At 36.7% G+C, this 15860-nt stretch overlaps 1 protein-coding gene across 8 annotated transcripts in view; it reads left to right on the forward strand.

The window, feature by feature from the left end:
- The window catches only part of PRUNE2 (prune homolog 2 with BCH domain), a 134393-nt gene extending 118830 nt beyond the window's left edge, over positions 1–15563 (forward strand). For 3 of the 8 annotated variants that reach the window (XM_068176566.1, XM_068176572.1, XM_068176573.1), the window contains 7 exons: positions 1847–1978; positions 2108–2194; positions 6378–6476; positions 8305–8340; positions 8865–8903; positions 10388–10435; positions 12566–15563. In XM_068176566.1, coding sequence (XP_068032667.1) covers positions 1847–1978; positions 2108–2194; positions 6378–6476; positions 8305–8340; positions 8865–8903; positions 10388–10435; positions 12566–12587 — 463 coding nt within the window. In that variant the 3' untranslated portion in view covers positions 12588–15563. Of the gene's footprint in view, positions 1–1846; positions 1979–2107; positions 2195–6377; positions 6477–8304; positions 8341–8591; positions 8677–8864; positions 8904–10387; positions 10436–12565 lie in introns of all 8 variants that reach the window. The other 5 variants (XR_010994503.1, XM_068176568.1, XM_068176567.1 and 2 more) reach the window with 5 other exon arrangements.
- The last annotated feature ends 297 nt before the right edge of the window (positions 15564–15860 follow it).

Consider the following 15860-nt stretch of genomic DNA (forward strand, 5'->3'; position numbering starts at 1 on the left):
CTAATTCTGTAAAATTGTCTTTGAAGGGTTGAATTTTGGTGAAATGCTTGAAGCAGCTTCTACAGCAGTTTCTGTAGATAATGCAGAACCACATTTAAAAAATCTACTGTTTAATTTGTGGCTGCCTGGAAGTCAGATTAAAGACAGTCCACAGATTAAAATTTTTGAAAATAATCTCAATTTGAAAAACTATACTTTGAAAACAAAACCAGCACTTTGCTTTCTGAGTGATTCAGTTGTTCTAGTCAGTGAGAAAATTTCTGTCCATCTTTTCAAATAGTGAAGAAATTGCCATTATTATAATAATAATAAGAAATTATTAGATAGGTAAAATTTGCAAGGGAGCTCTTGCTCCCTTGACTTTTTAGACTGTTGTGTTCCTGAAAAGACCTGAAAGTCTTATAGTATTTTAATACATACTTACACACTTGTACTTACAAACTTGTATGTTTCAGTGTTTAAGTGCCTTTAAAGCACTAGATGTTCTGCCCTGTGGGAAGGGCTAATCTTACAACCTGTCAAATAGTAGCTTTGTTGAAGTAGCTATTAAATTAAGCTTTATACATCAGAACGTCCATTCAATCCCTTGTTTTCCTAATCACTGTTAGACATAAGCCTTCACAAATGTGAGGCAAAAGCAGGTAATGCACAACTGCAAGGTAAGAATGAGCAGCGGAATGCACTGGGATGGAATGCATGAGCAGTGGAATGCAGTGGAATGAGCAGGTGGTAGTGATTTGGATGGGATTTACCAAATGCATGGAACTGGTCTAGTTAATGTTGCCTACTTTATGCCCAGGTAAGATACCACTCTCTGGTGAGAATTAAATTTCCTATGATTCTTCTAAAGACATTGCATCCTAATGAATTTAAGGGTCAGATTAGATTGTGAGACATTCCCATACAACTGTGAAAGGGGCCATTATGCTTAGGGATAGAGCTGCCTTTTGTAATGAGTGCACTCAAGCATTCAGGTTTTTAAGGTGTGACTTGTGGTTTTGCATTCTAGTTTTTACATAGCCATGCCTTGAGGCTGGATAGTAGAGAGAGCAGTTTGAACTGTTTCAAACTGTTTCATCATTCCTGTGATGATCAGCTCCCAAATGGGATAGGGACTTTTGCATGGATCATCTGCATAGATAGGCCCAAACAAGAATTTAAAACATCTTACTTGAATGAGAAGTGTGCTCTTCTAGGTAGAATGCATTTGACTCCAAGAGCACTGTCTGATAATGGGTGTTGGGAGTGTTTTGCTCACAGAATGAAGTGATGTCATGGAGTGCTCTGTTCCATCATATGTCAGGTTGATGGACAGGTTTTTTTGGGCTTGAGTGTCAACATATTTGTATTTTGCAGTCACTCGACTCCATAGCAGGAGTGTAAAGATTGCATGAAGTACAAACGAGTATCTTCTGACAACTTTTATTACTGTAATTAACAAACTTGGTGATTAGAATAGTGAATAGAAGTTTCTCAAGAGTTAATTTCAGAAGTTCCTGGGACTTCACATGATGCCATGTTCTCCCTTGCAAAATCTCCTGATTTAATTATTTTTCAAGAAGAAGCAAATTCACCAGTGATACTTGAAAACTCACTACAAAACTCTGTTATTGTAAGGAAGCCACATATTTTTGAAGACACGGGTAACACTGTGGTTTTCTAGCTGTGTATCTACAGGTACTGTGGTGATCAGTGCTAAATGTTTGCTTTTGTTTAAAGGAAAAGAAAAGCCTGTATTGTCATAAAGTGTTCAATCTGCCTTCATTTATTCCTAATAGCCTGATTTAGTTTGGCCCCAGTCAGATAGTGTACAGTATATGCTCACTAACATCCATACTTTTATCAGATATGTAATCAGTACCTTAGAGTTGATGGTAGCTGAAGACTATATGATTGTCTACTTGAATGGAGCAACACCAAGAAGAAGAATGCCTGGATTGGGTTGGATGAAAAAATGTTATCAGATGATTGATCGACGGTAAGTAGTGTTTTCCTGTCTGATCCACTCAATACAGAGTCCATTTCTGTAACTCTCCTGTATATGATGTTTCTTTATCTTTTGTGTTTTTTTCTGTTTTTCTAAGAAACTATTGCTTTTTTTACTTAGATTACGGAAGAATTTGAAATCATTTATAATTGTTCATCCATCGTGGTTTATCAGGACAATCCTGGCTGTAACACGACCATTTATAAGGTATATAGTAAATACCTGTGATTTTCTATGTCCTTGAGAATACATAAGCACCCTAAATCTTCTAAAGTGGCTGTTAATCTTTCACTGAATAGTGCTCAGTTTATAACTCATGTTGGGATTTTGGAAGTTGAATTTCACTTTCCGAAGGTGAATAGGGGGAAAAAATGTTACTCATACGAGTATCTTGTTGCAGAAGTCATAGGCATGGTCTTCTAAACCTGTATGTGTATGTACTGAGAATTCAGTTCCTTAAAATAGTATTTGTTCAGAATCCAGATAAAAGGCATATAGAAAAGGGGACTGCATGGAATGATAATCACCTTATTTTAAAAATCCTGGCTAAGGAACAAGATTAGGTTACGGTTCTGGGTTTTTAAAATATCATTGCTGCTCATAGCTCATACAAGAGGAAGTGCCTGCGTCCTGAGGTGTTTGAATGCATTTGGCTTAAAAAAATGTTTAATGCTGTCAAAAATAATGGTTTGATTAGTAAAACAATTTTTAAAAAGCATTTACTAACTTCAGAGACCTCACACTTACTGCAGAAGATAGGCAAGTATGCAGTCAGGGAGAGCATACTGGCAGGTGTGAAAAAGAGTTGCTTCAGGCAAGAGAAGAAGTGTCATCTACAAAAGCCACACAGAGAATGACTTATGTCATGACAGATCTCGGGGAGTTCTGCTCACAGTCTGCAGGTGAAGACACTGGAGATCTCTTGTCCCAGGGTGCTCTGTCCTGATTGGATTGGGGAAGCACATGAGTTGTCCCATTGCTGCCAAAGTGCAACATGCAGAATGTCATAAAGGAGCTTCTTTCTAGATGTGGTATCTTAAAGACCAAGCTGAAAGTTACTATTCAGAATACCAGAGTAATAGGGAAACAGTACTAAGAATTATCAACACTACATATGAGGATTTGCTGAGTTGCATTTGATACCTGAGATATTTCTGTTGCCATCCTATTTGCTCCTAGAAATGACAGTTTGGTCTTTTTTAAAAGTCATGTCTGTTTAAATTCATTAGTCATTTATTCAAAGTAGCCATATTAAGCAGCAGTGATTAGAGTTTTTTCATTGCAAAACAGGAGAAAGTGTTCACTCTAAATAGTTTGGCAAAGCAAATTAGCAATGCAGAACTAGACACACTAGAGACCATCTCAGCCAGGTAGACTGAGTCTTGGTGCAAGAAGAAAGTGAAGGGCAAATAGAAGCTGAAAAAGGTGGTCAGGACACATGGCCAGTGTGACTTTTGTGGAGGATGACATGAGATATTTGGACCCTTACCAAGGACAGAATAACATTATGAGTTCCCTTCCCTTTCTTCAGGAGGTAAGGAGATAAAACCTTGATTGGATTGAAAGCCGGTGACCGTAGCTTAGTTTGCTAGCCCTCAGCTGTTCCCTAAACCCGTGACAGGCACAGTGGGAATTTTAGGGTGAGAAGTTAATTGGCCACAAGGCAAGCAGAGATTTCAGTGAGATAGCTAAAGGCATGCAACATAATTTTAATTGTGTATCAGCTGAGGTCTGGGGCTAAACAGTAGAAATCAAAAGCCTGAAAGACTTTAATGGTAAGGGGCAGTCAAGTCACTGAGTGTGGGCTACCCTCAATTCTACCATAGCTCTATCTTTTTTCTACCTCAAAAACTGGCAAAATAATTCAGTGGAGTGTGGGACCCATCTTGACTGACAAAGCGTTATCTGAATTAAATATAGAATTAAAGAACTAGAGGTAGCAGATATAGATCTTAGATACTCTTTTAGAACCCCTGTTGCTGTTGAGGCAGGGATGGGAATGAAAATGACTCCATCGTCAGAAGGCAAAGAGTGATCCGAACTTTATTAACAAGTAGTGTTCCTCCTTTATAACCAGGATCGCTAAGGTGAAATATGATTGGTCTCAAAGTGAAAACCTTTCACACCCTTGGTGCACTATGAATAGCACACGGTGGTAGAACATATCTATAAACAATATGAACAGAAGGAGAGATAATAAATAGTTTGCATTCCTTTTGGACTTTTTCCCAGGCTTAGCCTGGTAGAAATCTCTCCTTTTCTCTCTGACTGAACTGAGACTATCTATAAACCCCTATAGATATTCACAACAAAAATTATTTGAGGTGTGTTAGGTAAGAAGTTAGATTTCGAAGGGTTTTTTCAAGGGTGTGTGAAACATACTTGGCATTTGATGAAAAAAAAATTAATTATGGGAAGTTACCACTATTGGCAGCATGCTTTCCCTAAAGTCTGAAAGAAACTGTGTCTGGGATGCCCATACACTGACTCCCACATGAAGGAATTAGAAATCAGTTGCTGTAGTGGAATTAATGGACCCAGAAGAATCCTCAGGAGGAAAAATTACCCACTGAAAGATTTTTTAATCCCTTCCCACCATCTTTAGAGCTTATGATTGCCTTGCAGTTTGCCAGGTTACTTTAGATGGCAATGATGATGCTGCAGACTATGATTAACAATTTGGATAAAATGCTAAGAATCTATACGTTACCATGCTTTGACTGGACAGTCATGGGACCAGTCTGATCCAGTGTGTGTGCCTAATGATGCTAATTGGGTACAGAGACAAATTACAATGAATGAGCTTAAACAACTGTTCACAGCACCTTCATGTATTCCTGTTCCAGTTGTCTAACTTGGCATTATTGGGAAGATACATCTGTTGAGGGGAGTGGCAGTAACTTTCTGCTCAGAGCTATTTCAGAGGCTTCGTGTTGTCTGGCTGTACCTGCAGGTCAGCAGTAAATAGAAAGAATATATTCTGTTTTTCAAGACCTACCCTTAGCATATATGGTCAGTATGAGCTTGCAGTATTACTGATGCTATAAGATGATCTAAATACAACTAGAGCTAAATGTGAAAAATTGCTTTATAAGACAAATGAGAAAGATTTCTCGTAAGCTCATGCTTACCAAATAACTTAGGTTAGACAAGTAAATAGCCTTTTTTTTTAAGTGTGTTTTCTGAACAATTTAGCCTTTTTTCCAAGTGATCATTTTACAAGCACAATGAAAGAATCACGTAGTGCAACTGAAATAAACACATTATTTCGTCATAGAAAGGCACTGCAGTAAGAATAGACGCAATCAGATCTGTGCTCTTCTGAATAAATGATGAAATTCAGTTTTATTGTATTTGATTGAGAATTGGTAAAAAATAGAAATGCTAAGTCATCACAATCCCTTGATTACTGGCTTTATGATTATATCCATGTCAAGTCATGCTTCCCATCTCTTTTTACATTTAAGTAGTCTGTAAGGGAATTGAATCTTTTCCAAATTTTTACACATCTCCTTCCAGCTGTAAAACTAATCACATTGTCTAATATGTAGGCATTACAATTTGTAATGTTGGCTTAATAATGTTATTCAGGTAGGCTCCTGATCAGCTGTACTGTGTTAAGACATGGTTATTAGATTAATAGAGGGATGAGTCTGAGTTAAGGTGCAAACAAGGCCATATGCTGAAGTCAATAGCAGAGACTTTTATTTTGCAGGAATTGTGAGGGTGAGATAGAAAGAAATAGAGTGGGTGGGTGGAGAGGTGAAAGAACGTGACAAACACAGACAAACCAAGTAGAAAAAGTATCATCGCTCCATGATCCTGATGGCATCTCCTTGGTCCTCTTCTTCTCATCTTCTTGGTGATGAGGTTTCCAGTCTTGCCAAAGTTCTGGTCACTGTCTTCATTGAGTGGGGGAAGCCCACAAAACACAGAGTCCATTGCATTTATGTTCACTCAAGTTCAGGTGGGAATGCCCAGGTACCTTGCCTTCTAAGATGTTAGATCTGCCTCTTAAGTCAGTGAAGCTGAGTCGTTTATGTTCCACCAGTTATGTCAGGGATGAATACCTTCAGGCTCTTTGTGAAAGTCCTGGTTCTTCCCTACAGGGAAATTTTCACACCTGAGCCATTATGTAAGAGAGGACTGGCATGATAAAAAGTGTTATTCCCACCTCACAGGACTTGCCTCTTACCAGCCTTATTTAGCTGTGGCAGGTGGATTGTTTGAGTCATTAATCATTAACAGTCCAGTCTCAGTCTGTAATTGAAATATGAATATCCAAATGCTTAATTATTTAATACATTTAATACATTTCTTCATTTGTTTTTAGCATGTCATAAAAGATTGAGGGGCAAAGTCAATTAATACTTATTTTTCTGTGTTCCAGCTCTAAGTTCAACAGTAAGATACAGTATGTCAACACGTTGGCAGAGCTTCGTGAGATGATTCCAATGGAATATGTGCATATCCCAAACAGTATTGTCAAGTAAGTGATATACAGTAGCATGTACAGTAGCTTGTTCTAATGGAAACTATTTCCACAAACTGATAATAATTTTAAAGACTGTGAGAAAAACAGAAAGCACTTTCCTGATGTTCTTAAAAATTATTATATGTTGTTTCTCAAACATTCCACTGTCAGACTCAGAGCAGGAGACCGCCTTGTTACAGAAACACAAACCACAATATTTACTTCTAGGGGAGTGGGAAAATGGTTTGGCCTTTCCTGAGGTACAATCTATACTGTATTTTTTCATAGCTTTTACCTCTATTTAAGTGGAAGTGTTTTCAAGTTTTAGTCATGCAGGACTTTTAGCAGAAACGTTAATTAAAAGATAGCCTATTCAATAGAAGACCAGTGAAATTCTGTATGTTCATTAGTCCTTGCCTTGTCAGTTCTTGTGGTTAAATTCACAACTGCTGAAAGACAGTTTCTTAGTTCTTGCTGCTTATGTGAAGAGGTTTCTTAAATGCAGTCATTTCCAAAAGAAAATAGCTGTTTAAAATTTGTAGGAAGTTGACTAGCATTGCCGTCCTCAACCGACATTTTTCAGACCTGAAAACAACAAAAAGAAGTGGTATACCAAGACTGAAAGCATGACTGAAAAGAATCATGGTTTTCATGTAGTTATTAAAAAGGTGTTCTGTTCAGGAATTAATTTTTTTAATTGTTCTCTTTAGCATATGTCCCAGGTTTTGAATAGCCTGTTCTAGAAGGTAGTTTGAAGAGTAGATGTGCAAGTATTTTCATTATAACTGGTCAGTGACAGCTTTTGAAGTTGTCATAGATCTCCTCAACTCAGGCAGGAGTTTTCACACCGGTTTCACAGTAGTTGTAAAGCAATTTCCTGTGTCCAGCTGGTGGTGCAATTCCAGGGAGCAGATGGGAAGCTCAGGCCTGGCAATAGCAGTTGTGAAAACAGTAAATTACAGTTGCAAAATCAGGGGTGATAGAGACTTTCACTCACATTCATTTGCTGCTGTAACTTCTTTAGAAGTGGAGTGAAGTGGAGAATGTGGAGCAGAGGCTGTTGGTCAACTGACAAAGAGTTGTCCATAATGTTCTAGCATCCCTAACAAATTTTCTTCTGGTTCTTGTAAACATTTTAGTTTTTCATGGTTCCCTTTGCTAGAAATCTTACCGTTACTGTCTAACTTCAGAGAGTTTCTGTCTGTTTCCTTGCTATGTTTTACTGTTAAAGAGTGGCAGTACACACATCTGCGTTGCAGAAATTTTTTCTTCCCTGTAAAATTAAAAATATTCGAAAAGTCCATTGACCTCTTAGACCAAAGGTGAAGTGATCACAGCAATAGTACCAAGGAAAATTTAGTACTTAAAGAGTTTTAGGGTAATGCCTATTTCACATCATCAGCAGCCAGATGAGAGATTATGATTTTGCTGAAAAAGACAGACCTGGAAAGATGACAATTGCACCCATTGGTGGCAAGCATTTCAAGATTCTGTAATAACAAGATTTAGTGGCTGTGTGCATTCAAGGCATCTATGAGTGGCTCTTCCCATACTGCAGGGAGAAGAGCAGTGTTCAGTTCATAGCTTCCCTTCTGCTGCAAATTCAGAGAGATTCCTATAGAAAAACACAACTCATCTTTTGCCTTCATAATTGCTCCATTGCCAAGAACAAGCATACCACCTATGGGCAAGAAAAATTCACCTTTAGAAAGTACATAGTGTTATGCCAGAATTTGGGTTATGTGGTTTTCTTGGTAGTTTACAGTGAAGCATGATACAATATGATTGTTGTATATGAACTTGTACATCTTTTCTCTTCCTTCATTCACTCTTATCTTGTAAGGTATGATGAAGATAAGTGTATTAAGAGAAGAATGAGGTAAAACTTGCTTTCTAGCCTATGCTGCTGCTCATAATAGAGTGAATCTGTGTGACAGCATTTCACCTGCAGGTGACCTCAACAGCTGAATGAGAGAAGACTTGCAATGACATGGCATCTTACTTTCCCCTTCAAGCTGTTGAGATCAGCCTCCCTTGCAAATAAAACTTACTGAACTGTAAAATGTCCTTGACTTGGCCCAGGCTGCAGCTAATTTAACATTACCTGATAGAGCAACTGAATGCTTTCAGCTCTGTCCACTGGGCATGCCTCAGACCCCTGCTGCCTCTCTGTCTCTGCCTCCAAGTGAGCTAAATAAGGTCTTACAAATTTAAGGTGGGTTGAGCACAGGGAAAATGGTTTCATGCTGAACTGAAGAGCTTTAGAGTTAGCCCTAAATCATACCAGGTGCCTATTAAAAAAGCATGTACTGTATTTGTTCTTTGTTCTGCTATTGCTCTGCTTCACTCTTATGCTCTGCTTGCTTCTCTGTTTCTTTATATCAATAACTTTTACTCATGCAGACTGGATGAAGAGCTGAGGGAAGCTTCAGAAACAGCTAAGTAAGATAGCTTTCAGCTGAATCCTGGCATTGTATTGTTTCACAGGAATAGCTTGAATGCAGTAGTACATTGTGTTTGGTATAACAGGCAGCTTGTAGTTTCAATTACTGTGTAAGTAAGTTGCCCCATTTGAGAATTTACTTCCCCTCTCACTGATTTTGTACTGCTGGATCTCAGTAATAAATAATCATACCCTTACACTATAAAAAAAATTTTTGCTGTTTTTTGCTGATTGTTTCTATAGTCATGGGAATGACTGAAATCACATACTCCATTAAAATGGATCATTAAACATTTTCTACTCTTCCCCTCTTATGCCGGATTGATACAGTTTTTAAGAGGCAGTTCTTTCTACAATTTTTTTTTTACTGTTCACTAAATTAGGGTTAGCTATCTCAGTTAAGGTAGGTATGTAAATTGTTTTGTCTTTCCAATGTTAGCTGGATAGGTTGGGGAATTAATACTTGATTATAATATTATATTGTCTATGGTTACTTAGTAAACCAGGGGCAGGTAATGATCAGATCCTTTAAAATGATAACTCTGTGCTTGACTTGAATATAATGTGGTAGTATGGTGTAGAGTACCAAAGAAATCCTTAAGAAGTGCGCAGTCCTTGACTCACTGAGCAAAGCTTTAGGAAGTGTACAGTGCACTTTCCTCATGTAAGTATTGTACACAAAATTCCTGAGCAGGAGTCTCTGTCTGTTAGTTCTAGTATAACGTTCTCCCTTGCAGTTTTTATAACTAAAGATTTTGAGTTTTGAAGTTTCTTTCCAGTCATCTTCCTTTTGCTTATGCACTTCAGGATTTTCAACTTACAGCTTCTTTGCTGTACTTTTTCTCTTAGTTTCTTCTTTTGCAGTACACGTTTTCCTGCAGTGCTTCTGAGGTTAGTTTCTAAAACAACCACAGAGAAATATCTAAAACACTGGCCACTGCTTTCTGATTCTAGGAGTTAATCCTGCCTCAGAAGCAATAAATTCACATAAGTAGTTATCTGATACCGCCTAACTGTTTTGTTAAACTAAAAGGCCTAGCCACCCTTGAAATGCAACTTCTATCCCTTCTGTTCAAACATTTTCAAATGCATTGTATATGTGACAATGAGAACTCTTTGGAAAAAAAGTTGCTTTCTTGTTACTCCATTTAAAATAGTAGAGGCAGCAGTGTAGCAAGTGAAAGGGGAATGAAATATTCATATGAGGCATCACTGATTATTGTTACTGTTGGATGTATGAGATCACTGTAGTGCATTTCCCTTCCCCAACTTAAAGAAATAGCTTAAAAATTTTTAGTCAAACTAATGTGTGTTGTGGGCACTATGATCCCTACATTCCTAAAAACAACAACATTTGTGTGTTTTTGCTCTCAAAGATACTCACTACAGTTAGTTATTACATCCCCAAATTTGATGTTATATTTTAAAAGAGAAAGAAATCAACACTGAAAAAATGTTTACTTATCTTTTTCCTTGTATCCAGAACTAGCTGCCTCTCAAATGATCCAGAAATGGCTTCAGTGGAGCAGGAGTAAGAATTTATGCCTAATACTGTCATTACATTTTGACATTACTTTACAACCATACTGCTAGGAACTGAGGCTGGGTAGACTCCTTAAAGCTTTTTTGGGACCTAAATGCTTTTATGGTAATATTCGGGAACAACATTGAACCTTTGAAGCATTGAAGCTTTGTTATATTTATATTTTATGTACTTCATATATGTATTATATACTGAAGATTTGTTATATTTGTGTTGCATTGGGAATGTGTTTGAAGTGTCCTTAACATTTCCAAGCAGAGAGAGATATAATTGTTAGTCTGAGAATATTCCGATTAAATTATATTAAAAACAGATAGAAAAAGTGCTGCATGACCACAGTGAAGATGGTTCCATGCATTATCCTAAATTTTAAACTTGCTGTTCTCTTGCCATACTCTTAACATGTGCCTTCTCTTTGCTTTTCTGCTTCTCAGCTTTTTTCATAATTATTTTCCTGATTAAATCTCAAGCATGTTTGTCTTTTCCTTTCAAAGATGGACTTGTTCCCTTGGAAATGGGAATGTGTCAGTCCTCTGTGCTGTTGCTCAGTCTGATACCATAACTGTGGTATGCAAATGGAAAACCCTGCAGTGCTGCCCTTCCTGTTGATCAGTGGGAGTGTTTGTAGGTGCAGTGTGTCACAGGAGTGGTGACAGTTCCTTGCTGGAACAGCGTGTCAGGAGAGCCAGCTGTGCAGCGGAGCTGTGTGTCCTGGCCAGGGTGCACAGGGCAAAAGGATTGAGGCCTCTGCTCTCCCTGCCCATCTGACGGGTCTGTAGAAATACACTTGTCTCATGATAAATACTTTATCATAAACCTGAATCCTCAGCAAAAGATTCCTTCAATACCATGAGTATCAGTAAACAGGCAAATAATTAAAAGTGTATGTAGTAAAAAGTTGCATAAACAAATTGAAGCTTTGGGTTTCACTTTAAAAAAAAAAACAGTGCTCTAGTAAGCTATCACTCTGTCATACCTTATACACAGGTTAGAACCATAAGCTAAATTCCTGATTCCTGAACTGGTTGACATTATACCCCATCTCTTTTTCCTCAGACACTGTTTTATTCTGTGAGTCAATATCAGAACTGTTTTTCAAAGTAAGAACAAAAGATGACATAACAAAAAATGACATGTTAAAAAAAAACAATGTTTGTGTATGATTTTGACCTTTTGTGGCTTGAACAATTTTCCTGTTTTTCTCAAATGATAAGCTGGGCAGCAAAAAGCAATATGAGAAGAGAATTCACATTTATCTTAAATAAATATAGTTAAGGCCAAATTAATGTTAATTCATGGCATTTATTTTCTCTGCATAAATATGAATCTGTCTTCAGAAGTGGCAATAATTTTCCTGTGATCATATCCCTTATTTCTTGTGTTATTTCTTCAGGAAATAGCATTCTATGTAAATCCCTTCACTCTGAGAACAGCAGTTTTACACAGACCTTTTTTTCTGAATTCTTTCTGCTGAAGCACCTCTGGAGTCTGCCCAGCACTTAGTTTGCTTCTGTTGTCTCTTTCATTTTGTTCCAAAGGCTTATGTCTCTTGTCATGCTCCCTTGTGTTCTGTTTTGTTCAACTCCTTGCACTTCTTCATGACTTTAAAAGAAATATTGGGAAATAATTCATAGTGGAAGAACCATGGTGTAACAGTTCATAAATATTGAGGAAACTTTAAATTGTGTATTCTTTAAGGAAGACTATCTTGAGGCAACATTTATGAAGTATTTTAAAGAATACTTCCAAAGTTTTTGAGGACATGTGCTTTGCACTAAGTAGCAAAACTGTCCGCTTAGGAACATTTTTAGGGGTACCCATTCCTCCCACACTGTTGTTTCATTCCACCAGTGGATCTCCCCCCACCTGATACACTTCAGATTGGAAAAAGTAGTTGTTAATTTCAACAAAACAGTAACAGAATTTACTAAGTTGTGTACTTCCATAGATGTACATAGGATGTAAGTTATTTCATACTACTGCATTTAAGTAAATGAGAGATAAGGATACTCAACACTTTGTGGGAGCTGAGGATTGGGGAAATAACTAGCTCTGTGTTATCAGAGCACTCATTAATTTTTGGCTGTTGTTCTTTGTCATTTTGTCTTTAATAAATAGCATCAACATGACCCTGAAATAAGAAGCATCATTGCCAGGCATTTGAAGAAGAGAGTTCACATGGATTTTCATCACCCAAACAATCACAACCAAGCTGTACAATAAGTGATTTGGTCAATTGTGTTTGGTTTTTAAGTTTCCCTTGTCATTCAGCAGTTCAAGAAGACCAAAAGGGCCAGTCCTATGGCCATGGAAACAGAAGAATTTTGGGTTCTGGTTATTTTTGTTGTTTTCAGAAACAGTTTTCATTAGGAAAGCTATATCATCTAGCATTGGTTTCTTTGTGTGTGCCATTTCTGTTTAAAAGGATACCATTTTACCAACAGTGTGCCTCATGAATAGGTCAATGACAATGGGGATTTTTTAATTTTTGTTTTTGGCATATTAATGTTTAGGCATAGCTGAACCAATAGTTATTGTTACAATAAGTGTTAGTTTGTTTGTGTTACAGAGCAGCAGCAACTTTACTGTTTAAAAATAACTTTAGAAATTCTGCAGGACTTTCTTGAATTTGACAGGTCATGTTAGATCAGGCTTTCAGCAGTCTGTCATAGTGGAGGGTGTCCCTGCTCAAGGCAAAGGGGCTGGAACTAGATGATTCTTAAAGGCCCTTCCAACTCAAACTATTCATGCTTTTATGAATTTATGTTTCTTGAGGTCTGAAAAGTCTTTCCATCTTCATTAAATGACTTTTTTATTTGATCAGAGAAAAGTGTGTTATACTAAAAAATAATTAGTCTTGTTATACTTCCCGAGGATGAATGAGTAACTGAAAATAATTTTATTTTAATAATTCAGTTCGGTATGTTTATTTTAGGCATAATTTCCTGGAGGCAGCTAATCCAGTAAATTACTTTCATATATTCTAAAATCCTTGGAGTATTAATTTATTGCTGCTTTTTAAGTCTGTTTCTTCCAGAACACTTTTTTTAAAGTTATGAGTCTTCAAGTAACATCCTGTCTCCAATTGTAAAGGCTATTAATTCTCTGAATATGAATCAAATATTACTTCCTACTAGGAGCTGAAAGCTGGGAGTCATACTCATTTGTTAGGAATATTTGTTAAAATCTTGCTTCAAGTGTTTCTATTAGATAAAAAAATAAATCTTATATTGGTATTTATTGTTTGTGTCACAGAACATACCAGTAAAAACACAAAAAGGAAAAAAAAAACCCTAAGCATCTTTTGGTTGCTGGGGTCCTATTTATTTGCACAAAAGATACTACAATAAGTCCTACTCCTTACTGGGAGATAGCTTCATTTTCTCAGATCATGCTTTTACAGGAGTATGCAAATCAGTTACCTAATGATTTCTGTTTGCTTTAAAAAGATGAGAATCAAGAAAATGACAAATGTTTTCTCTTACCATAATGAATACACATAGGCACTTTCCAAACCTGCTGACTCGCCTGCCTTTTGGGAAGTCCTAATGGAAGTCTTATTATTACATATTCTCTGAAATATTATTCTTTTTTCACAAGATTCTTGTGTGCTCTAGAATTATGTCTGTGGATTCTTTACTTTGTAAAGAAATTCTTAGACACAACAATTCAAGATAAGTTGCACCTTATTAGTATGGTCTAACTCTAGTCCTGCTTTCAGTTCAGAATTATTGATGAAAGAGAAAACAAGCAAAGTATTTCTCAGGGCATAAAGTTTAAGCAGAGGCAGTAGAGCATGAGCCTTCATTTTTTCAGCAGGATCGAAACTGAAAGTTCTATTCTGTCTTTCATTTAAAACTCTGATTTTTTTTATTTTTTTGTGGTTTGCACATTTCCAACTCTGTCAGTTTCTGTCTTGTATTTGCAAGGTAGTCTGCAGTGAAGCAAGTGTCTGTCATTGTGTGCATATTTGTTCAGCTATTGTAATGAAGACTGACAAAATTGTTAGAAAGGCAGAAGAGCGCTTTCTTATTGGCCAGCATGAAACACGAAATACGTGCCCTCTGCTCTGTGCTGGTATCTCTGTCTTACTTGCTAGTGTGCTGTATCACATCTTTCTGTCAGTTCCTGTAAATTTTCACAAAGGAAGGGCCTAATCCTGCTGACCATTGTTGCTGCTCTGTAACCTTGTCCTAAACTAGGGTCTGGTGGTCTCCACCTTTTCTCAGATCTTTGAATCCTGGCTTGTGTCTGCCTTATAAAAGTGCTGTCACTTAGTATATTGGGGATAATGTTTTATGTACAGATTAATATTTGTATTGACTTCCAGATGCTAATTAAGCTTCATTAAGATCTAAACTATTAAAAGCATTTAGTAGCATGAAGTTGTATCTTTTGTAGAGCTGTAGTTGAAGTCTCTTAGGACAAGCCACATGACCTGTGTTATGCAGGCATAGTGCATAACACAGATGAGAAAAGTTTCCACTAGAAGAGAAGTTCACCACAAAGCAGAGGTTCAGCACAAATCTTCATTCACTCTTTGAGACCTACGTGGGGTATAAGAGATTTGTGGTTTTCATGGTGGACATCAGCTAAGAGTTGAATTTAATTCTGTTTGCTTTGTGTGAAATTACTAAGCAGCAAAGTTACAAATTAATATTATTATTATGGGCAGAATAATGGTGACAGCCTGAGATGAAAGGAATTTGTTTAAGTCAGATGGCACATTAAAACAAAATGGGACATTGATGTGATAGTTAAAAAATGATTGCAGGATCAAAGTGTGGTCATCTTTCCTTATTAATATATTTTGAAAAGTTTTTTAATGTTATGAGAAGGCAATTCTGTGTTAGACTTACAATAACATATCAATATTACTAAATCAATATTTAGAAAGAGATATATAGTACGTATAATTCCACAGATACAAGCTTTTATATATGGATTTTTTCTACTGTGTATCAGAGTGCTCAGATGAAATATAAATTAGTAGTTGCAAATTTTTTTGTTAATATACCTATGCTGACTTAAATTATAGATTAAGCAATACAAGAATATCTAATAGCATTGTATGGATATATATACCTATGAATCATAAATAAAGAATTGCAACCCACCACTGGACAGATTTCCTTTCAGCTGTAAATTGCAGGGTTTTTTATTCCCTGGGTGCATGGAAACACTTGATTGGTTTAGATCACTTCTTTGCATAGGTAGAAATATCTTGTTTTATTTTGCATTCCCTGTCTGTCCATCCAGAAACTGAAACAGAATCAATTTTCTGTCTCATGGTATTATTCCCCATCTCCATGTATTAAAATCCTGGCTTTGTTGATACTAGCAGTATTGTTCCTGAAAGAAAGCAGAAGGAACTATTTTAAATTTCTTTCTAATTTTCATGTGCTATTATATA

The sequence above is a fragment of the Anomalospiza imberbis genome, chromosome Z, assembly GCF_031753505.1.
Source record: "Anomalospiza imberbis isolate Cuckoo-Finch-1a 21T00152 chromosome Z, ASM3175350v1, whole genome shotgun sequence".
NCBI classification, from domain to species: domain Eukaryota; kingdom Metazoa; phylum Chordata; class Aves; order Passeriformes; family Viduidae; genus Anomalospiza; species Anomalospiza imberbis.